The sequence below is a fragment of the Cystoisospora suis genome (genome assembly GCF_002600585.1).
Source record: "Cystoisospora suis strain Wien I chromosome Unknown contig_1122, whole genome shotgun sequence".
In the NCBI taxonomy this organism is placed as follows: Eukaryota; Apicomplexa; class Conoidasida; order Eucoccidiorida; family Sarcocystidae; genus Cystoisospora; species Cystoisospora suis.
The window spans coordinates 1-24218 of NW_027153923.1; the positions used below are offsets into that span (position 1 = coordinate 1).

The 24218-nt window shown below is 44.4% G+C and overlaps 2 protein-coding genes across 2 annotated transcripts; one reads left to right on the forward strand and one right to left on the reverse strand.

Annotated features, from left to right (window-relative positions):
• Positions 1-1295: 1295 nt before the first annotated feature.
• On the forward strand, positions 1296-6623 carry CSUI_002701 (branched-chain amino acid aminotransferase). Its single transcript, XM_068062900.1, has 4 exons — positions 1296-2614; positions 4020-4092; positions 5036-5377; positions 6269-6623. Exons 1-4 carry the CDS (start codon positions 2039-2041, stop codon positions 6514-6516), a joined length of 1239 nt encoding a protein of 412 aa, XP_067925120.1. The 5' UTR covers positions 1296-2038; the 3' UTR covers positions 6517-6623.
• A 1595-nt stretch (positions 6624-8218) lies between these two features.
• Positions 8219-24189, reverse strand: CSUI_002702 (uncharacterized protein). The gene is made up of 10 exons (XM_068062901.1): positions 22959-24189; positions 16578-22550; positions 15387-15874; positions 14856-14931; positions 14022-14177; positions 13494-13613; positions 12281-12805; positions 11155-11231; positions 9936-10404; positions 8219-8352 (listed from the first exon to the last, which is right to left on the reverse strand). The coding sequence occupies exons 2-10, from the start codon at positions 18407-18409 to the stop codon at positions 8265-8267; spliced, it is 3831 nt and encodes a 1276-aa protein (XP_067925121.1). The 5' UTR covers positions 18410-22550; positions 22959-24189; the 3' UTR covers positions 8219-8264.
• Between the last annotated feature and the right edge of the window lie 29 nt (positions 24190-24218).

Here is a 24218-nt window from a genome sequence, read left to right on the forward strand (position 1 = left end):
CCCGACCGAGCTCAAGATACACCCGACCGAGTTCAAGGTACACCTGAAGGAGTCGGGTAAGTGAATCATGTGAGCTCCCCGTACATCTGAACGCGCTCAACATAGACGTGAGGGAGTCCTACACACTTGTGAGAGTTCACGATAAACCTGAGTGAGCTCATGAAAGATGTGGAGCTGCGGGCTTCGGCGCCTGCTTTACTCTCTTCCCTTTTTTCCGGACTTATGAAACTTCTTTGTGATCCTGGAGGTCCTCAAGCCTATTTGGAGGCGTGTTGAGTGTCGTTCTCGGATCCTAACACGCCACGGCCCGTAGTAATATGACCCGCTCTCCTCTTCTCATGTATTACGCTAAGGAACAGCAGAGGTCATACTCGGGCTTGGGCGTCACCAATGCATGAAGTTCTCTCCCGAACATCCCAAACAACCGAGTCGACTACTCCAATTTACTTGGAGCAGCTTTGGGTGAAGTGCACGGCACAAGAACGGTTTATACGAACTTCCCAGCTATGCTCTGCGCAAGCGATTCTTCCCGAAGTGTATTGTGCGTGCAATAAATCTCGAAGCGGCGGTACGTAGGAGAGCGCAAAGAGGCGTGATGGCAGTCGGCCTTGATCCCTGATGGTGTGCGAGGTATAACCCACGAAGCTAAGACAGATCAAGATATACTCAATCGTCATCTGCTGGGGCGTCCACTGCCCCAGTGTCCTGACTCAAACAGGAAGCGGCAGAGCAATTGACCAGTTCCGCACTCTGTCCCCTTCGTCATGCACTAACCTACAGCAAATGAAGACCCTCGCCAGACAAGCACAGGATTGAAGCTAAACTGGTGCAAGTGAAACACGACTCCAGGAAAGAGGAGAAAGAACACGTGAAGAAAGTTGAAGACTGTGCTAGAAGAAACGTGGCCTGAGGAAACGATTACGAGCCGTTTTAACTGCAGACGTCTTCTTTCGAGTGCTGCGAAGTAGCCTCGTTTCACCACCTCCAGCCAAGTCCAATTTGCCTTAGTGACAGAACATTAGCTTAGAGAGACACCACTCTTCTTCTCGCTAACTTCTCTTTTACTTTCACACGATCCAACCACGCAGGCGCATGTCTCCTTCGCCTCCCCGGAGGGCCTGTAGACGAGGGAATAAAACAAGCTCACGAAGGGGTAGAAGAAACGAGTTAGTAGAGAGGGAAGAAGTTCGCCCATAGACCTTGTCTTCAGTTGTCAGCACACTAGTGGACATAATCAAGCTCCTTCATTGCAGGTCCCTCGAACAGCCAACGGCCTTATGCCCGCCCTGTGGCAGATAGCCTTGAAACTACAATGCTACGGTTCTACCTTTACTCTTTCCCTTCTTTCTTTCTGTTCATTCCTAGTAGTGGCGATCTAGCTCTACTTTTCTGTTCATCCGTCTCTATCGGAGCTCTGCGATAGGCTCCCTGCTCGACTGAACGGTACATTCCGTCATAAGGGGCACACGAGTACAAACCCAGTTCGTATACGTCACGACAGTTCTTCTTCTCTCTTCCTTCTTCTCTAGCCTTAATCTCCCTTGTGAAAAATATAAGAAGCAGAACTCCTTGCAATCCACCAGTCTCCATTCTTGAACGCGGAAACTTTCACACACTAATCCGGTCAACTTCTTCTTCTTGTCTTCCCCCGAATTGAAGTGGACGACGAAGATCTCTTCTCTCTCTTGGAAAGCTCAAAAAGGATCGTTTCTCTTTCGATCTTATCTTGATTGAATTTTATTTTCCTACTGTAGAGAGAATCGGTTTTCTTCTTGCTATTCTACAAAGGTGGTATGTCGGTCTGATGCTTCAGGTTTCTCTCGGTTTCCTAGGCCATTCATTGCCTTGCGTAAAGTCTTGACGGCGTCTCCCTCTCTTTCTTTCTGTCTCCTCCCCGCTTGTCCCCATTTCTTCTTCTTCTTCATCTTCTTCTTCTTGTCTCCAGAGGAAGAATCGTTCTCCTGTGCCTTCTTCTTCCCCTTTCTTTGCCTCTTCAAGTTGATCTTCTCAAGAAATTTTCCTCTCCTTCACTTGCTCCATGTCTCCATCTAGCAGGGTGATCATCATGATGAGAGGAGGAAGGGCCGAGACGCTGTTCCGGAGTTTTTCTTCTTTAGCTGCCCTGTCTCCTATGCCTAAAGTTCAGACTCCCCCTCCCCCTCGATTAAATGATTTGCGTTTCGACCAATTAACTATTCGAAGAAAGACAGAAGATCTCCCTCCTTTACCATCTAAAGACAGTCTTCATTTCGGCCAAGTCTTTACAGATCATATGATTGAAGCTGATTGGAATGATCAGCATGGATGGTATCCTCCTATCTTGAAACCCCTCGCTCCGGTGTCTTTACACCCTGCAATTAGTTCTATTCATTATGCTGTGTCAGCTTTCGAAGGTCTGAAAGCTTTCAGAAGTTTGAATGATCGCATTCTTCTCTTTCGTCCATATGATCATGCAAAGCGCTTGAATCGATCTTGTTCTCGTGTATGTCTACCCGAATTTAGCATCGATTCTTTTGTCTCTCTTTGTAAGGCGCTTGTCAGAATCGACAATCGATATATCTTCAAAGATCGAGGATTATCCCTCTATCTACGGCCTGTTGTCTTCTCAACTTATGTAAGGCTATTATCTCATAGAGACACATCTCGATCTTGTGTGCTGATTGGATCGATCTTAAGGAGATTTCTGTTCTTTTATGTCTCTCTCGCCTGTCTTCTTTTTTCTCTCAGTAGGCATATAGATTTCCGGTGGACATGCGGAAGAAACTCTTCGTAGATCTCTTTTCGCAGTTTCTTTAGATGGATTCTAGTGTGTCTAAAGCCTCTTCCTCCTTCTCATTTTAGCTCGTCATAGGATCTCCCCAGTCATCCCTTCTACCTACTGCTACACAGAGCCACCTAGAGGGCGCCTACAGACATTTGCGTACATACGTCTTCGTATATACATACGTATTCATACTGACATATCTATACACACATATATGGGTACGTGTTCGTAAATACATACATACATATTTATACCTCTACATACAGACATCTTCATACATACATACATATCTTCATAGGCACATTTACATTCGTACGTACCTCCTACATGGCTGTGAACACACACGTCTCTCTCTCCGTTGATATATACATGGGTACAGGCCTCCTGAGACATACATAGAGGGGAGCCTAATCATTCACACTTCTATACAAATTCAAGTGTGCAGTATTTCCTAGCAAAGACTGAGAAGTCGGGCGATGCAGATTTTCTCCTCTAGGGAGATCTATCTGTTTCTATTAAGACAACTTCCGCATACTTTTCTTCATAGCATGATCAACATATGCAGGGACACCTCGAAACACTCCTCCTATACATGGGATTGTCAAGTGCACGGACAGAGATATACACCCTTGTATGATTTCTCGTAGATATACATGGATACCCTTCTTGAGATAGAGACAGCTTAGATGTATGTCTAGATATCTATGTAGCCGCTATCTCTCCTCATATCTCTCTGTATACACGAGTGGAAGGCGGATGGGTTCCGCGCCACATCTGTATTTGCTAAATGTAGCCAGCACATCTATCTATCTCTCTGTCTGTCTACTTCAATCTATCTATCGATCTCTACTCTGTTTGGCTTTCTATCTTTAATCTGTCTCTCTGTCTTGAATAATCTATCCATCTATCTATGCATGTACATTGCTATGGATATCACCTATATCTGGGTGTCTTCTATGCGTCAACCCAGGATTGTGAACTTCACACACGATGAGAAAGGAGAGGAGAAATTTGTCTCAGTGTAGGAATCACCCCAGGCGTCTCCTGTTGTGTCTCTCTTTCTTAAAAGCACTTCTTCTTTTCTTATTCTTTCTCTTCTCTCGACTCTCTCCTCTCACAGACAGGGAGAAGGAAGAGAGAAGAAGAGATCTCCACATGCAGCATCTTAATCATGTAGATCTCCTTCACTTCTTTCTGACTTCGAATTAACACGAGTGAGCGATCTCTTTGTCTTTCTTCCTTTTCTTTCTTCTAGCCTGCTTTAGGTGTCTATCCACCCCGTATGGCGAAGATGATAATCCTCGCTTCTCCTACAGGCGGCTATTTCTGTAAGTTCACTATAAAAAGATATCTCTCAAGGACTTCTCTCTCTCATCCAAGTGAAGAGTTCATCTAGGCAGATAGGACTGCAAAACAGAAAGACACTTTCTATCTATCATCACCCGGTAACCCTTCCTCTGCACACTAAAGCCTTTAGACAAAACACGCTAGAGGAAGATCGATAGACTTCTCCTCTCCACTACGCTTATATATTTCTATCGTGTTTGCTTTGCACAGGCTCTATACATGTATACACGGACGTCTATACAGATATATATATGTATATGTATGTCATTCTATTTGTATGTATGGGGAAGTCCTGCATGATGGAGATGTGAGTGAGAGGAATGAAAGTGTGGACGGGACATAAGTAATGATGCTGTCTGTTCATCTTTTTCTCTTTTCTAGGGAGGTGGCGTCTTCTTTGTTGAATATCGAAGAGAACAGGAGTAATCTAAATAAATAGCCTTGGCCTTCTTTCCTTTTCTCTCAGCTGTATGTATGCTGGGTTGACACACATTGCACTTCCCACGCTCTTATTATCGTACATATCCACATATACACGTCTCCAACTAGTGGATGCATCTATGTACATGTATATATCAACAGGCATATGTCTATGCAAGTAGAATAAAATCCCTCGTTCCATTTCAAAGAGTCCCTCATGTGGTCAGTAACGCGCTGCTCTCTCCTTCTCTTCTCATACACCTCTACACAGACATTCCTCTTTCTTAAGGCTCATACCTCTCCTCTCGATCACACCATACACATCCACACAGACATCTCTCTCTCTCTCTCTCCCTCTATCTATCTTTAATCTATCTAATCTATCTTTGATCTATCTTTATTTATCTTTACCGCTTCTCTTCACCCCACGTATGTATCTCCTCCTTCTTTCTTGTATCTGTCTAGTGTGGTCTTTGCATGCGCTACTCGTCTTGCTTCTTTCAGCGAGCACAACTCCTCTGCCGAAGTTATACGTCGAACTGCATCGAACACGATCATGGCCTGGAGGCGTTGGGAATCATAAGGTCTCTTCCAACTACGCGCCGACACTTCGCCCTTATCAGGATCGCATGCAGGAGGGCTATCAGCAGATTCTCTGGACAGTGCCAGAGAGGGATGACTATCTCTGGTGTGAAGGAGGCGCCATGAGTTTATTTCTCTACTGGCGCAATGAAGAAGGAAAGGACGAGCTAGCCACGCCTGCTCTAGATGGCGATCTTATTCTTCCGGGGATTGTCAGGGATACTGTTCTCAATCTTACTAAGGAAAACTATCCCAGTCTACGAGGTAAAAAGGACCACATGAGACAGTCCAGAGACAGAAAGAGAGAGAGAGATCTAGATGTACATAAGAGAAGATTAGAATCTTGCGACACTTAGAGAGAGGTGGGTGTTATGTAGGACACTCACTCCTGTTAGATAGGCTTTGGAATATCTTAATGATATCAGCTCTCTCTTCTTGTTTACGGTCATCTACATACAACGAAGCACCGACTGCGTGACATACAGATACAGATGAGGTATCTATACACATATATATATGTATATATGTACTTAATCATCTCCCTCTATGTGTCTGCCTACACGATACATCTCTCTATCGTGTAACCTATCTATCTAGACGTTGTATGTAGATTCGTAGAAGTCTAGACTCTAGCCCGCAAGTAAGTTGACCTCTTCCTATGAATGTATGTACACGTCCCTCTTGCTTTTCAGTACTAGAGGCAGAGGCTTTCTGCTAGAAAAATGACGAGAAGCCAAGCCTCCCACTACTCCTACTACTAGTACTGCTATGACATACGTAATGAGATTCTCGGCGATTGATCAAAGTCACACAGTGTAGAATGTATGGGGGGGAAGTCTCGGGGGGCAGCAGAGCTAAAGGCGGTGACAACGTCTACCCCCCTACTAGGGCATTCAGTAACTATATCGAAGAAATAGATTACAGATTCATAATAGATAGATAGACGAAAGATAGATAGATAGATAGATCAGATTAAAGATAGATAGTTCAAAGAAAGATCAAAGGTAGGTAGATAGACTGAGAACATACGGATAGATAATGCTTACAGGACTGGATGTCTTTTCTTTAACTCCTTTGATAGAAATTTCCTGTCTTGCTTTGATGTCTGGACAGTCTTCGACTCTTTCTTTCTTTTCTTTCTTTCTTTCTTTTCAGTAGCAGAGAGAAAGATTTTGATGCGGCGAGACTTCGTTAAAGCTTATAATGAGAATCGAGTGTATGAAGTTTTCTGTACAGGCACGGGTGCCACAGTCACGCCCATAGGGAGTATTCATTTCGATGGTATCGATTACAACTGCATGCAATCCGATCTCTCGAAATCTTTGTCTCGCCGTATATACGAAGATATCTTCAATATACAATATGGAGATGTAGGAGATCATCCTTACCTTGAAGAATGCTAAGCTAAAACAAGCATAGGAAGAAAGAACACGTGGCTTATCTCAAAGATACATATCTTCCTCTATGTAGATAGGCACGTCTAGAACGACTGTTAACTTTCTCTCTCTCTTTCTCTCTATATATACATATATATGTATACATGTATATATCTATCTATATATATGTATGTATATATGAGTATATACATGTAACACCTGTTAAGTCAAACAGTCGTAGGTTTGATCCGTGGAATTCTTTCACGTCGTCTACAAAGAAAAGGAAGAAAAGAAAAAGAAGAAGAATTCGAAGGATCTGGGCAGATGAAGAATCTGAAGTGATAGAAGAAGCGAAGAAGAAAATAAGAAAGAGAAGTCGGTGCGGAGAAAGAGCTAAGACCATGGATGAATGAATGGATGAGCTTACCTCGTTGAAGAGTCATGGAGTTTCTCCGTGAGAGGAAAGAAGACAGACACTCTTCTGTCTCTGCAAGCAGCAGTCTCTTGAAGGTTTCTCTCCGGAAAAAGCCAAGATATTTTGACAGGCTTTCAGACAGAACAGTGAAACACATATGAAGGGAATGTTGAGGTGTATATACAGTGAAATAAACTGAAGTACATCTCTCTCATTTTTCTCGGATAAAACACGCCGGGTTAGTCTTCTTTATTTCGTTCTTTCTGGGGTGTATATACACCTTACCATGATGGGTTCACGTTGTTGATATGTTTTTTCTTTGGCAGAATAGTATAAGATCAATGAACGTAAATCTTTGACATGTCCGAACATAAGAAAAGACTAAAGATTAGGACCATCTGAAAGAGAAGATGATCTGAATTATTTCTCCAGAAAAGAAAGCTCGCAAGAAGAAGAAGGAGAGAAAAGGAGCCGATACTGCTTTGTTTCTACCGATTTCTTAGCTTTCCACCCCAGAGATCCACTCTCGTTAGATACCTTCTGTACGTACAGCAGAAGGATTGAGTTCAACGTCTTATATCTCTCCTCGTGTTCTTTACCCGTTCTCTTTCTATCAATTAGTACCGTCTATGTAGAATGATGTATGCATGATCTAATATCTTTCGGTCCCTTCTTCTTCTTTTTCATATCTATACGAGCTTAATCAGCAGGTATTTCTTTATCGATGGTGACCGACAAGACGTTTTGCATTATCTTCATCCATGCGCGAGATGTATGTCAGCAGGAGGGTGTACATACACCCGAGTAGTTTTTTGACCGACAAGACATACGTTTTTTCTTGTATGAATGATGTGGCAAGTGTACATACACCGCTATCCGAATTTTAACCGACAAAACCTTTTTTCCGGTCGTGATGTCAGCAGGTGTACATACACCCCAGCTTTGACCGACAATTCATGTGTGTCATTTCATGTCTACTTGTGCTTACATACTAGAGACAGACAGACACATGCGCTTCAGTCGACAAGACATTTTTCACAAGCGTGACTTGGGGTGTACGTCCATACACCCGAGTGTTTATGTCAGTACAAAGATGTCTACCTTAGATGAAGTATCTCTCTCCTTCCCGACTTATCTTCATCTCCTTACCACTCTTTTCTCTTAACGTATTCTTTCTTTCTTGACCCACGAACTCCTACTGCGATAGCAGAGAATCAAATAACCTCTTTCTTAGTTCTTTTCTTCATCTTTTTTACTTTTAAAGAGGCTACGTACGAGGGGTCTTCTCTAAGGATGTACAGAAAGAGGAAGAAAGTCAGACAGTAGTGATAGATCTCGCCGTTTCATTTATTCTCAACTATTAGGAGGGAGAGAGAAAGAGGAGCCACATGGGGTGGGGGTGTACTAAGAAAACTTCATAGACATCAGCCTTCGCTTCTTTCTCTTCTCTACACACGGAAAAGACAGAAAAGAGAAGAGAGAAATAAAGCGAGAGAAAAGAAAGAGAAGAGAGAAATAAAGCGAGAGAAAAGAAAGAGAAAAATAAAAGCGAGAGAAAAGAAAGAGAAGAGTTCCTTAGTTGGTAGGTGGGGTCTTTCTTTCTCTCTCCCGCGGTGTAACGACAGACGAAAGACGAAGAGAAAGGAAGAAGCAAGACACAGCTATCAGTCTGTTCCTTGTCGAGTATTTACTCCTTATGCTATTCTTACGCAAAAAGGGATAAATCACCGTAGGTATGTGCGTCGTTTCGTTTCTCTCTCTCCTTTCGTTTTCCTTCCTACACTCAGATATCTCTGTCTCTGTTCTTTTCTAGATTCAAAACTATCTTCCGTCTCTCTCCAGGTGTCTTTCTTCTTAGTCTTCATCTACCCTATTCATACTTTTCATCTCTTCCCCCTACCATCTACCTATCTTCATCTTCTCTCTCGATACGCACCTAGGTAGACATATAGATCTGTAGATCTATGACTCTATGGACATCTTCTTATGTATAGCCACCTAGGTCTACATATAGATAGAGATCGACAGAGATGTCTCTACACGCATGATCCTGTTGATAAGCGACGTTAAATGAATGAGCCTCCCTCCCACACTCTAGGGTCCGGCCCTACCGTCTTTCTTTCTGTCGCTGTCTCTCTCTATGTGAAGATTAAAGACAGACAGACAGGCAGTGACGCGGTGGGACAAAGCAGTAAACCTGTTGTCGCCCCTTTCTATCTATCTTTCTAGATCTCTCCATCTTATGTCTTTTCATATGCATGTCTTTCTTCTACTTCTTCACATGTAGTTGGGAAAGATCAAGAGAAGAGAGACATCAAGAAGCGAAGTTACGTGGAAAAATGGAGAGCAGGAGAAGAGAAGAAAGGCCTTTTTCGCCCCACACAGAATAAAGAGAGAAAATTTTCCGTCTTTCATCTCGAACAAGAGAAAGACGTCTATGAGGAGGTTGGTAATATGCTTCTAGGGACATCTCGAGAGAGAGAGACAGAGAGATAGTAGGGATATCTATATTATCCTCATCTTCCTTCTCGCTTCCTTTCTCTTCTTCTCTTTCAGTTGGTTTGCACAGAAGCACTCTGCTTTTCTTCCATCCGAAAACGTCACTCTATACACATGCACAAATCCACATAGTGATGCTTTAGAGAGAAGTCCTACCTCCCTGGTCTATTTCTTTCCATAGATCGAGAGATAGAGAGACAGATCGACACAGATATCTATAGAGATAGAGCAATCGACAAGAAGGCGACAGATGGGGTATCCCCACATGCCTGCAAGAGCATCTTCTTTTTCTTCGCCTCGAATGAAACTCCCCGAGCGGCAGCAATTACATTCTGGGGCATTCGTATTCACCCCTCTTCTTTCCTTTTCCTTTTCTAAAGCCCCTCACCCCAACACTCCATTCTGTTCATCTATGAAATGTTTCAGATTATCTCAAAGTCTTCCACCATTCATTTTCTGTCTTCTTCTCTCTTTTCTCCTCTCCTCCTATCTTTCTCTTTCTCCCTCTCTCTGTCTGTCTGTGCATGCCTACATCGATGTCGTCGGAGTTGTCGCCGTTGTAGTCGTGGCGGTGGTGGTTGACTGAGGGATGTGAGGCCACCTCATCGTCCCCATGACGTAGGGGGGTGAATAAGAAGTAGAAGAAGAACAAGAAGAAGAAGCTCGTATCATTTCCAGCTGATGATGCTGGCTCGCATGCGCATACTGTTGAGGCGGAATGTAGTATGGTTTGAGATCATCATATAGAGAGCAGGGCTGAAGAGACCCTCCTCCTTCTCCTCCACCCCCCCCCCCTAGTTGATTCGGGACCTCCTGATAAGAGCTCCCTAACCCTGGGCCTACAGGTCGCTGGATGTCTTGGAGTTGTACCGTAACAAGCCTAACGTCTGTATATTCATCGCTCCATGTATACGTCACATACACAGGTGGGCTATTCGGAGCGAAGCGCAAGAGTACAGGTGAGATGTGCTTCTTATGCAACGCCCGAGGAAGCTTTCGGCCTAAAAAGTATAAACAAAGACAGAGAGAAAGAGCTATGTTTAAAGAGAGATTGAGAAAGAAAGGGGAAAGAAAGGAAATGAAACAACAAAAAAGCCTTCTTATGCATATAGGTGTGCATGTGTGTATCTATCGACATAGGCAGGAGAGTCTCTCCCTCTCTTCGTGTACATGTATGTCTGTATACTACACATTTCTATAGCAAGAGATTCTTTTTTCTCTATGCCTATCTTCAATCCGAACATCTTACAGGGTGGCAAAGAAACCCCATGAATCTTCGGAAAAGGACATTTGCTAACGAAAGAGAAGAAGAAGAACGTAGGAGAAGAAAAGAAGAAAGAAGAAGAGTTGCCCAATGATGAGTATTGTTTTACTATCATCTAGCTCGCCCGTTCTTCTTCAAGCCAAGTAAGCTAACCCTAAGACAGGCAAAGTCAAGTAGTGAGAGATGAGCTGAGAAAGGTAACCTATCAAGAGACACGCCCGTTCTTCCCTGTATCCTACCTATCTTATCTCACTCATTTCTTTCTCTTTCTTCTCTCTATGCACACATCTATAAGACCTGTCTTCTTGAGATGTCAACTACAAAACGGAGGCTCGGCGTACATAGGGAGAAAGGACGTAGAACGGAGACAAGAGCACACCATAGGAACAGAGAGAAAGAGAGGGAGGGAGAGAAGAAAGAAAGAAAAGAAAAGAAAGATCTACATGATTCTCTGGGAGATGAAAAGACAAGGGACCAGTCAACTTACCTTGGATTGAGAGGAGTTCCATGGCTACTTGTTCGCGTACAGCCGCACGATGGCAGGCTAAGCTCATTGCGGCTCTCCTAAGACAACCGTAAAGAGATAGAGAAAGACGTAGAAGAGAATAAGAAAAAAGAGAAGAAGGAAGAATGATAAAGAAAGACTTCGAGAATGGCTTTTCTTTCTATCTCTCGAAAGGTAAGGAGATCTATGTTGGGAGATATGAGGCTTAGTGACTGTCTATAGAAGGCAACTCTTCGTAGTGTATGAAGGTACTCTGCTCTAAGGCAATGAGACTGTGCACAAAAAGCTTAGGACCTTTCTCAACTTGTTCATCCCCCCTCGGAAATAGACTGATAGATAGATAGATTAAAGATAGATAGATAGATTAAAGATAGATAGATAGATGGAGCAATCTACAAATGCAGGGCTAGATGGAAGGATAGAGTAAGGTATATAGATAGCGATAGATGTAGATAGACGTACATATCTTAGATCCTCTTAGAGAAACTGAATGTGATGATAGCGTATGTACGAAGAAGAGAAAAGATCTAATTGGTTGATCACACCATTTCTCTGCAGAGAGACTTCTCTCATATAAGCACGTCTTTTTGTAAGTCCAAGAGATACAGGAGACACGCGGTGCTTGGCCCTTCTCACTTTTTGTTTTTTTCTTAGACAATGGAGACAAGTCATTTCTGCTCGTGTCGAGAATGACCATCATGGATCACTCTCTCTCTCGCTATATACATATATATACACAGATTTATACATAGAGAAAGAGACATTCACTTTTATTCTCTATGTATGGTACTTCTACATGTCTCCCCTGTACAAAGAGAAGGAGCTCCTCATACCAGGTATATAGATATATATGAAGGTATATGTATATTTCTCTCTCTGTCTCTTTCTTTGTCTTTATCTCTTTCTCTTACTCTATAAAGTTAGGCAACAGATAACTATGAATCACCCACGTCTAGTTGTATGCATATGCATACATCTATCTATCTATCTATCCAAATTTAATCTATCTATCTTTAATCTATCTATCTATCTTCATGTATGTATGGATATGTTTCTGTATGCGTATGTGTGCATTGCTTTGCCGGGTAAGAAGAAGAAGAAGTTCTACCTGTCGATTTGTGCTTCCCACGGTACAAGGGTGCGATGTAGGGGGGGTAGGAGATCTTCGTCGATCATATCGATAGCTGACGGGCAGGCTTCTTCTCCCAGGCTCTTGTAGTAGTCGCTCCCCCAATCGATGTTGTCTAGACTTCCCTGGAGATAATCTAGCAGAGGTTGTCGTGTCCCGTCATCTTCTTCAACGAGAATAAGAGGCTCAGAGACACCACTCCCAGCCGTCTTGTTCTTTTCTTTCTCTCCGAGCGACAGACATGCCTTGAACTCTTCACAGCTCGAAGAAGAAGAAGATCTGATAGCTTGCTGCTCCTCTCCTTCTTCTCCCCCTGTGGTGGTCACTGTATCGAGATGTCGATGGCGAGAGGTAGGAGGAGAAGAGGAAGAGAGATCTTTCTTCGTATCCTTTTCTTCATCTAGAGTCATCTTAAATGTACATGCAGAGGAGGCTGGATGATCTTTCTTAGCGATGTCTGGCTTGACGGAAACACGGCAAGGATAGGAGTTAATGACGTATTCTCTGAAAAAGAGAGACGCAAATCAAAAGGATGAAAAGAGATAGAAATGAAGGAAGAGAAAGAGAGGTATATCAGTCAAGTCAAAGAGCGAGAAGAGGAGGAAGGAGAAGCGACCCTGACATGTCTATCCACATATACATACATATATACATACATACATACATACCGTAAAGACTCATCTATGTATACATATGTCTATGTAAGATAGAAAGAGCAAGAGAGGTAGACAGACAGAGATAGACAACCCAGTGTGTAGTGATGTGAACTACATACAGAAGTATCGATACAAAAAGATACACTTCAATGAAGAATAGGCGCAGAAATATCGTATGTATGAATATGTAAGTATGTATATCTATGTATATGGGTGTTTGCGTGGTAGAGCCTACGCAGGGCTTGATCTATTAGTTCGAAAAGACGTTTCAAAATTGTCGTCAACGTCGAGATAAGCATTCTATATGGAACTCTAGAGATCGAGAAATCTCAAAAGCCTTCTAGACACGCACAGTCGCTAGAAGAAGAGAAATACACATACTGAAACAAAGAGATATAGAGACAGAGATAGAGAGATTAAAGATAGATTAAAGATAGATACGGTGTGATATGGGTTGAGAACGTAGAGAGGAACGTCTTCTTCTTTTTAGCATGTAGAGAGAAACAGACATTCCTTTCTCTCTTTCTTTAGCTTACCCGGAGGCAATTCGCTTGATTTGTGTATATTCATTCAAGACATCGCGATTTGCGTTGAGAAGATTAGCAACACAAATGTCGATAGGATCGTCATAGCGCGCTGTATACACGTATCTAGGTCTGGAGGCCGAGAAAGAGAAAGAGAAGAAAAGAAAAGAAGAGAAGGGAAAAGTCAACTCTTATAAGTTGTCTGGCATGTCTTCTGTCACTCCTACACTTTTGTCTTGAACAGAGACTGCATGTATAGGTAGATCTCCATGAAGAATACAAAACACATACAGATGAACGTACTGGAAATGACTGTGATATAAGCTATGGCTATCTCTACAAAATACCTTCAGCTATGCATAGACAACACAAGGAGCTCGTTAATTCTCCACATTTCTATAGACAGACACCTCCAGTTCTCAAACATATACACATATGTGTAGAGATCTATATACACATATGTGTATATGTTGGATGTGTACAAAAGAGAAGAGGCTCTTTTCTCTTGTCCTTCTCTTCGTTTTGGCTTCTCATTCTTACTCTGAGGTATCTAGAGAAGACGAGGAATGGCTTTGTGTGACGTCCATAGAAGAAGAAGGAGAAGAAGGAGAGATCTCCGTAACACCGCTCATGACTATCTTTGCTGAAAATAAGAGTCGAGGCTGATAGCTCGCTTTATCGGCATCGATCTTCTGTCTGAGAGAGAGAGAAGGACAAGAAGTAAAAGAAAGAAAGAAAGATAGATCTAAAAGAGAGGACGAGAGTTGTTCCTAAAGAAATGCCAACTGGATATATACCAAGGAGTTACCTAGAAAAGAAGAAGCTATACATACACAGACAAAGAGAAAGAACGAAAGAAGAAGGGACGCAAGACAGTTCAGTATAGATCTCGCAAGATACCTCTGTCTCGCATCGCAATGAGAGATGCAAACAGATCAGGAAAAGAGATTGACGAGTAAGCAACGAGTAAGCATGTGTATGACTGGCAAAAATCGCCTTAAGGTGTATGTACACCAAGACACACGGGGAACCTATACATCTATCCTCTCCTTTTTCTTGTTGTGTATCTCTTCTGTTTCTTCTTCACAGCTGAGAAGAACACAGCTGTATATACACACAGAGAGAGAGTAGGCTATTGTCTCTTCTTCATCTTGTAGATCGGACACTTCAACAAGAGTCTGATCAATGAGAGCGCAAAACGATTCAAAAAATGTCTACTTGTAAACACACCTTCTACTCTTGTTCTTCTCCTCCTCCTCTGTCGACTTTATAAGAGAGAGACATAGGCATAGAGATAGAAATAGAAGAAGAAGAAGATCGATAGAAGAAGAAGATCTAACTTAAAGAAGAAATGGAATTTCAAGATTTTCTCACCTTGTGAAGAAAGCTTCTGGGCTCATGCCGACTATAGGCCGATCTTCTGCTAGGATCACCCATGATGACGTCATCTCTATGGAGAGATACAACAAGAAGGAATGAGAAGAAAAGAAAAGAAAAGAGAGAAGAGAAAGCTAAGTAGAAGAAGAAAGAGCTCTCTTTCTTTCTTTCTTTATCAAAGGGACAAAACACGAGAGATTCAGACCACAGAGCGAACGTATCCATGGTGGAAGAGGAGGATTCTTCTTCTTCTCTTTCTCTTTTCGTCTTCGTTCGTCCCTTAACTCTACATTTTCAACGTCACACAGCATGCAACTCATCTAGAAGATTCTCCCTCTATACACCTGGTAGAAGAAATCTCTTAGATATCTATATCCACACATCGTATGCAGGAAGAAGAACCGACAGAAAGAAAAAAAGAAAGAAAGAGCATCCCTGCATACATGAGAATGATCCATATGAAGAGAGAGAGGCAGTGGGTAATGCCGCTCTCCTTTCATTCTCTCATTCTAAGAAGGAGTGACTTACCTTGATTCGTTTGAAGAAGAAGAGAAGAGAGAGGAAGATCCATTCGATAGGTCATGACAAGAGCATCTCTCTTCCTATCCTCGTCGGTACGTCGATGCCATTTGAGATGTCTCTTCAGCACGGCCACTTGCTTCATTTCTTCTTCTTGGAGAAAGAAGAATTCTCGGCCTCCTTGAGAGAGAACAGAAGATGAAGATTGAGACAAAGAAAGAGTTCTTTCTTGAAGTGATCCCGGTCCACGATCTTCTTCTCTTTCAGATCTTCCTATGTGTCTTCCTTGTTTGATCGACGTAGAAGGAGAAATCGAAGAAGAGGAGGAAGACGAAGAAGCGTATCTTCTTGCTTTTCTTTCATATTGATCTAGGGTTTGAAGGACGTGAAGATGAGAGCGGCTGATATGAACGGAGAAGGCTATCGAAATGAACTGCTTCTTCACATCGATGATAGGAACTCGCAGTCGGAGCATATGAAACCCAGGGGCATGCAGTCTAAAGAAAAAAAGACAAAGGAGAGAGGAAAAAGATACACCGCAAGAAGAACAAGAAAGATCTGTGGAGCTATATAAGCAGATGAAGAAAGAAGACGACAAGAAGGCTGACGAAAGAAAAGAAGAAAAGAAGGAGAAGGAGATAACTGAAGGAGAAGGGCAATACAGATACATACATACATATATATAGACACACAGGACAAGGATGAGACATACATCAGAGGATACTTCTGTCTTATCTATCTTATTGAGGTAGAGATATCTGTATAAAGAAGTGTATGTACAGGTGTAGAAAACCTCCATCTACGCATGCGATAGAGATGGAGAGAAGAACAGAAGGATAGAGAGATAGATAGACAGACACCTCGATGTGTCTCATACATCCCCGCCTCTCTTGCCGTCAAGAGCTTCTTTATCTCCCCCAACACAATCCCTTCACGTAGCTCACCCTCACACCCTACCTATATACGGAGCTCTTCTATACATCATTCTGTCTATGACCCGAGCTTTTACATAGATATGTGTGTAACGCTTTAACTCTATCAGAAAGACAGGATAGATCTTCTCACTCCTTCTTTCACTCCCTCTACCGGCTCATGGCGACTCTTTCTCACGACGCCTAGGAGAGCCTTCACAAGAAGGAATTCGCCATCTTTTTCGCCTAGCAATTTTCTGTTCTTTCTCTTCGTTCCAAATGCTCTTACTTTACAGGTCCTGAGATAACGCTTGAAGAGATAGGTTTGCCAATATTTTGAAGCTTCAATAGAGAGAGTTCTATATGAGATCTTTGTGCATATTGCTGAGTTGACGGAGATGCCATGTCGGCGAGCCATGTCTGGGGCTTCACAAATCCATCGGCAGGCTCTTCAATCGATTCGGGAGATAACAAGAACATCGATGCTCCCCCCGCCCCCCCCCCAACATCGAGATGGGGAGAGACAAACGAGGGAGAAGATGAAGGATCAGGAAAAGGATGAAGAGAAGCCTTTCTCGATAGGAGGTGAGTACTGCTGTCTCTGTCTCTTGCTGTGGAAATCGATTGGGTCGTGGTGAGTCCATGGCGATTCATCGAAGTCTCTCTAAAAGAGGAATTCCGAGACGTCAGCGAGGTTCCTTCTTTCTCTGATGGGGGATGGAGAGGTACTGCGGGGATAAGAAGACTGCGAGGTGTCGACTGAGAAAGATGTAAAGAAGTCGCAGCAGCTGATAGAGAAGAAGAAGAAGTCCCGAGTCTTTGACGGAGGTGAGGAGGAGATGAGATGTTGGTATAAGAGGGATAAGAGGTCTCTTGACTAGGTCGCTCTTGACGTGAGAGAGGAGGTAGATGAGAGGAAGAAGAAGACGAAGAGATCGATTGAGGGTGGTAGAAGGAAGGTTGATAGGGTTTCTCTTGTGAAAAGGATGAGTTGTCCTCGCAACGACCAAGTCGCGATTGAGAATGGAGAAAGGAAGAAGATGAAGAAGAGAAGCCTGGATTGCGAAGAGGATAATGTCGTTGCCGAAAAGAAGAAGATGAAGGTTCAAGAAAAGAGGCGGTCGCAGGTTGTCCAGGAAACCCACGTGGCGGGGGGGAGATAGAAGAAGGCTGGCAAGATGCCCCTGGATGATCTTCTTCCACATCGAATAAAGAGAGAAAACTCGAGAAAATTCCCTCAGGTTTAAAAGCCCAGTCTTCACTGAGAGGTTCATCTCTCTGATGCAGATAAGAAGAAGAAAGAGACAGTCTCTGATCGTGTTGGTGCTTTCCTTCCCTTTGAAAGAGATGTTGTGGTCTTGAGTGAGACGAAGCTTCGAGAAAGGATGAATTTCCCTTCATTTCTGTCTTCTTGAAACTTGGATATGAAGACATGTAAGAAGAAGAGCACGGATCTAGTTTGGTTCCCCCTGAGAAAATGGAAGGGTGAGTTGTCTTCTGTGACACCTGGCGAAAGCTTTCTTGCTGAGCGCAGCTACCGGGAAGTTGCTCGGTAGAAGCATGTTGATAGGCGGGAGGACAGACAGAAGAAGAATCGACCCTAGTAGAAGGGCGAGAAGAAGAAGAAGGATGGGAAGGTGTACAGGTGGTGAGAGATCGAGTTGGAGGTAGAAGATTGGTTTGAATTTGACTCGCTATCCATGACTTCATATCTTGGAGGACAAGAGAGGCTGTTTCTCCGATTCCCTTGAGGAGATCCTCTTCATCTTGTTGCTTCTGTTCATCGCTAGGTGAATGGCTAGGCTCCTTGAGAAGATCTTTCCCATGGAGAGATGCTGAAGAACGTTCCTTGTCAGGAGACACTTGAAGGGGATCTTTAGAGAAACATCGAGGATGATCCTTTACATTGTAAGATGATGACTGTTGTATTTCTTCTCCAGATGTCGTTGTCATTTTATCATAAGAATGTTGCGGTGTTTCCTTGGATGGGATAGTCTTCCGAGGTTGTCTCGAAAAAGAAGACGATGATGCAGATGAGATTGAAGCAGAAGTAGAGACAAGGCGGGGAGTGGAGGTGCTGGGAAGGTGATCCTGACCTGACGATGAAGATGGGACTGTCATTTTCCCTTCAACGGTTGAACAGCTATTCAAGAGAAAAGACTTCGAGAAATGATAAGAAGACGGCCTAGATGTCTTTCAGAAGACACTCAAGAACGTTGGAGGAAAACAAGCTGATATCACAGAGCGAGCGAACCACACGACCAGGACAGCCAGACATCTAGGGGAACCAGAAGCGTCAGCTAAGAAGATAGAGAATGTTTCAGGTTCTTCTGTTGAAGAAAGGAAGAAAGAAGGAAAGAAACGAAGGTTCCTTAAAGTTGGAGAAGAAGACACTCAGAAAAGCATCAAGACAAAAGAAGGCGAGAAGAGTTAGTCTTCAGCTTTTTCAAGACACCAAGGGGGGACGGGAGCACGCGCAACGAAAAGAGAAGATGGAACAGCCAGATGGATGAATGACGGAAGTTTTACAAGGAGAGAAGGAAGAAGTGACTTTGTTCCTAGAAAGAATCTTTCCATTTAAAAAAGCACTGATAAGATATTCGCAAATACCACCGTCGAAGACGTTATTCAAGAAGGGAGCGCATCTTTCTTTGTCACCATCATCCATCTCCCCCCCCGTTCAGGTTTATCAGACTTTCTCTGTCGGCTTGGTGTGTGGCTGGCTAGCTAGCTGGGATTTGGGTGCGCTTGTCTATCGTCGTTTTTTAAGCCATCTTCGCTTGGTCTTGTAAGTTCTTTCGATGCAAATACTTTAGTCGCGCTGAACTCCCCTCTTTTCGGGTCACCTTTGTGATTTGCTCTGTGTAGACGTTCGTGAAAACGCGAGCAAGCTTCCATGGTTTGTCAGGCAATGCGGATAGAGGACGCTCTATCAACCGACTTACAAGAAGAGTGGTAGTAGAGGGGGGTAGGGAGAAATGCAAGAAAGTGTTATATTTTGATCAGTCTTTCTTCTTTATGAAGGAGAAAAATAATGTCTAGACATGTACATTTTTCGAAAGAAAGTCTCTCGGAGAGAGCGGTCCCCTGTGCAAGTCGTTTTAGTCTTGAGAGATGGAAACCAGTCTACCGTGCTGTCAGGGGCAGAAAAGATCGTGTCTCACATCAAGAAACGTCGGAGGGCCTCTCTGATCAAACGAAGAAGAACAACCCATCACAATGAACAAGAAAGAGAAAAGAAACCAACTTGAGAAGCAACCAAAGACTCCTTGCGACCACTCGCGGTCTATTCAGATCACACCAACGTCTGTTGCGAGGAACCTGCCGTTCCTATCACGAACTACTACTCCCTGCTAACTCTCTAAACCTACCACGACCCCCTCCTGTACGACAAAGTGACTTGTAATACTTCTTGTCCACTACTGTGACTCCTTGGATCACTGCTCTTTAAGGGTTCATTTGTTCGTATAGATGAGCGAAGAGCTGGTAATGCTATCCTGAGTCATGTTGGTCCGGTAATCGGTCGATGATCCGTGAGTAAAAGTAGGAATGAATGGTAGACGGCATGTGAGCTGGCCTCAGAACGTGGAGAGGCCGGTCGGTCTGTATTCAACTTGCCACTACCCACACCACCCACCACTGTACTTGTTTATTTCAGTATGAAGTCCCTCTGCCACTTTTCTCCTTGTAGCCTGTCTACAGCTAGTTACTGCTTATACTTGCGGATCATCGACGGACACGTGTTAACATTACCAGCTCTTCGTTCACCTACGCCACTCGTTCCAACCAAATCGACTTTTCGCCGAGTAAGGATGCGTACTTAAGTCTACTTCGACTTCCTGCCCAAAGTCTGGCAGCTACCGGTACGAACCAAACCTTCTTTGAATTTCCACACATCTCTTCTAACCTAGCACGAGGATCCCGTCCCTTCAAGGTGCCACTTACCCACACATTCCCCTTACGACCACGTATGTGGTGCCCTCTACGTCAAAAACGATCTCCATCCACACAGGACACCTTAGTCTGATGTGAAACTCGCTTTCTCAACGCTTGAATGAAAGCGTACTCGGGCCACACTCCCATAGCTGAACCAAAAGAGGAATCTACCCAGGACCCACAGTAATTAGCTGCTCCGGCCACAGCCCGATTTCTTAGGTTGAAAGTGTCTAACACCTCAACATCAGTCTGCAACTGTAAAAGCTATGCCCTTCCAACCGCGTTAAAGCGTGTCAGTCGCACCCACTTGACCATTCCCTGCAACTGCAGAAAGTTGTCTACGTTACTTTCGTCTCGCCAGGCTTCGCACGCTCCAATCCGATCTTGATCAACAGCAGCTAGCTGTTCACTTTTAGCTCTTCACGACGACAAATCCATCACGAGCCTGCTGCGTCATCAGTGCACTGCCGAGGCATTTCGGCTGCAAACTGTATTGAGGCCCCTGTTATCGAAGTCCCCCTGAGCTGCTACGTCCTCCCTCCCTCCTCTTGTAGGCTAGTGAAACTGTTCCTCAGCGACCGGAGTTGCGTCAGTTTGCCATTCCGCGCGTGTCCTCCTCAACAAGAGAACAACGAACACGTTAACGAAGAACTGAAACTTTGGTCAAGTTCTATGTTACATTCTCAGACCGTCTATAGGGACGCTCGTCCAACACTACTACAACGAGAAACCTGGTTCTCTCCCACCTCTTCTTTTGGCCGAACAAACCTGTTGTTCTCGTACTATGGGCTTCTTGTCTACTGTACACATGGCCACCAGACATCTCACCCTTCTTTCGCTAGATCACAAGAAAGAACGGCTGAATGAAACGCCTAAGTGACGCTCGACGATGTTAGGATCGATTCATATTAATTACTGAATGATAGACAAAGGCAACGAAAGAAAATCAAAGGTGCTTCCGACACCCACACTGCTTACTGTCGTCGGTTGTTTTGCTTCTTTTACACACACGAAACCGACAATACAACAACGATGCCCCTTTCTCATCGTGTGCGATTCCTCTCTCCCGTCGTTTCAAATCCCTGCACCACCCACATGAGTACCTCCGCGGTTGTTTACGAAAATGATCATCTCTGCCACCGCTATTATGTTACACTGAAAAAACCGGAGAAAAACCGAGTCCAAGTAGATCTCCATATCCAGATATGCCATTCAAACATGTCTGGGTAAGAGAGCGTTCTAGAGCATGCAACAAAGGATGCATACCATGACATCTCTCAGCGAACTACGGTTACAAAGAGGAACATGGTAGAGAATCGAAAATGTAGTCAGCTCTGTTTGAAATCAGCTACCTATAGCGCTGCTGTCAGACCCAAACTAGCAGGAGACGCCCACAGAAAACCGACACAACGACGAAAGCGGCATCTGTCTCGCCATCGACCGACTCCTCATCCTTCATCACAGGGAGGCCGGAGAAAAAGGAGAGAAAAGTCGACTCCCTGCTTGAGAATGGACTTTCGCAATCCTTCTTGCTTCATCCTCTCAAATGCCTCGCGACTTTCTCATCTGTACAGCAGCTAACAACCGCTATGCGAACGCTGAAGTACATCGCCAGATCCCTGACGAGGAGAAGTAAGAAATCTAATGGTGAATCCACTCTTCAGCGATCAACATTATCATTGACGAAAAACAATTGCTGGTCTTCTATTCGTTCTCACCCCCCACTCGCGACATTGTCTCTCTTTTTCACGCGGTCGGCTTCCACCTTTTTCCTTTTCTTCTGGCTTTGCAGCACTGGCTCTCTTCAGCCCTGACAACGGCTTTTTAAAGCAACGGGTAACGGCAGCGGCAGGGCGCGGCGGAATTTTTTTCAGTTTTCCCTTCCTGCAACTGCCCCTCTACTCAGGCCACGAGAGGACTGGAACTGCTGCAGTTTCTTCAAGGCAGATAAACGCTGTGAAGAGCTTCTCATCCGCATGACCTTAACGTGATCCGGATCTGTCCATCTGTTGATGAGAGCCATGGTATCATCGAATATCAGCTTGTTCATTAATTTCGCTAATCTGTCGTTTCCACGAGCACTTTCGACAAACTTCTCTGTGTACAGTTTCAAGAGCGATTTCCACACTCCTGATTTCAAAGCAGTCCATGGCTCCTCGGGTGTCTGCACCCACCACTCACGAAGGTGCTGCTCATACGTGTCTCTCAGTTTTTTCCAGGCTGTCTGGTTAGCACCACCGATGGAGCCAAACAAATACGTCTCTAGCTCATGCATGATCACATCCGCAACCCCGGCGACCTCTTGGTACTTCAACAGTCCCTTCAGCTGAACGTATCAGGACAGCAGCACAAGGACAGGAATGAAGAAACCTTTGAGAAAAGAACAGCCCTCCACAATTTCAGAAGGACGTACGGAGATTCTTCGTTGAACGCACTGCACGATTCCATGGCCTAACTGACAGATGTGGAAACGTCTTCTCAGCAAGCCAGCCTTTGTCTTTATCACGGCTGCACTTAGCTACACTCTTGAACGTACGTAGATAGGGAAAAATCTTCACACGGAGAGATTCACCTGATAGCAAGGGCAGTGGGTCTCTAGTCTTGACAGGAGACACAACTCAAGGTTCCCTCGGTCTTTCTAGTACGTGTTAGATAGGAACCTGAACCAGGCGGCGGCGCTCCCACAAACTCGACAAAGGAGACCTCTGCTTCACTACAAGAGTAAAAAACTTACAATGAAGAGCAATCTTTGGATGAGTTTGCCAATTCCTTGATGAGCAACCAACGGGTAGAGGTCTTTCATGATGAGATCGACCGGAGTTCCTCCCACGTGTTCACCAAACCCAATTTTCATGTGATGAGCGAGACTCCCCGCTTCAGCCTGTTGGATAGAAACACCATTCTCTTCGAGAACCGGAAGAGTCAGCGCAACGAGAACCAAAACAAAAGCGAATCTGGTGGAAAGACTTCCTCTGTTCTTCTCAACTTCATGTCTATGCCCGACGAAGGCAGTGGGAGTGGGGCTGGTCGTAGGGGCGGACGCCATAGTTGCTCGGTTCTTTCCGTCTGTGTTTGATGTCCGGGAAATGAGGATGAGGATTGAGCCAAAGTGAAAAGACAAGGAATAAAGAGTTGCGCAAAAAAAAAGATTCCTCGAGGCTTTCTTGCAATGTCACCGCCGCGGGACGGGCAACACCTCCTGTTGTATTGTATTGTACAATGGAGTCGATCGAAACAACCGAGAAGTGATTGCTATTGGAGAAACGAACAATTATCCTATCCTGTTTGAAATCCTTCGCCTGTAGCACGAATGGCGTAACCCTAATGTGTGTGAGAGCTCGTCGTCTCTTGCTTTTCGGATCCCGTCTTCTCGAAAATAGGTGGACTGTTGACTGCGAGCGAACGAATGGACGGAGGGCTGCAAGTTCTACCCGTGGCGACTTCCACTACGGTGATCGACTCTGTCTATTGTTTACAAGCACCCGAGCACCCGGCAAATCATCGTTATCACGATCATCACCCCCACCACTACAAAGAAAGAAACACAGGGGCACGAACGAAAGTCTTATCTGCCTCCGAATCATGACAAAACCGCGACAAAACAAGACGGCCAAACAAGAAACAAATCAATGACTCGTGTTCTTTCACACCCAACCCTGAGAATGCCTTGTTAACAACGTTCTTTACCGAGGGGACGGAGGCTCACAAGAAGAAGCCGCGGCCGTCGGCGGCGCCCCCACGCGAAGAGGGACCTCTCACGACACAAGACGATGCTGATAAGGGTGATCGGATCCACCAGCAAGGCCGTTCTCTTCGTCCACCGGCTGCAGGGCTTTTCTCCTTTGTGGCCTCTTGCAATTCCCCCCCCCCTTTCCCCGAGAAGAAAGGTCGCAAAACCATTCCGTCTCCGACCCCCCAGGAAGACGGTGATGGTGATCGGTGGTGGCCACAGCGGCAATCCAGATCGATGGGTAGATAGAGAGGAGGAGGCCCC

Bases quoted from the DNA above. Each gene is read 5' to 3' on its own strand.
- CSUI_002701 (XM_068062900.1), top strand. From the start codon at position 2,039: ATGTCTCCATCTAGCAGGGTGATCATCATGATGAGAGGAGGAAGGGCC. The intron at 4,093-5,035 runs GTAAGTTCACTA...TGCTTCTTTCAG, and splicing joins TCCTACAGGCGGCTATTTCT to CGAGCACAACTCCTCTGCCG. The intron at 5,378-6,268 runs GTAAAAAGGACC...CTTTCTTTTCAG, and splicing joins AAACTATCCCAGTCTACGAG to TAGCAGAGAGAAAGATTTTG.
- CSUI_002702 (XM_068062901.1), bottom strand. From the start codon at position 18,409: ATGACAGTCCCATCTTCATCGTCAGGTCAGGATCACCTTCCCAGCACC. The intron at 14,178-14,855 runs GTGAGAAAATCT...TCTCTCTCTCAG, and splicing joins CCAGAAGCTTTCTTCACAAG to ACAGAAGATCGATGCCGATA. The intron at 10,405-11,154 runs GTAAGTTGACTG...TATACTTTTTAG, and splicing joins GGAACTCCTCTCAATCCAAG to GCCGAAAGCTTCCTCGGGCG.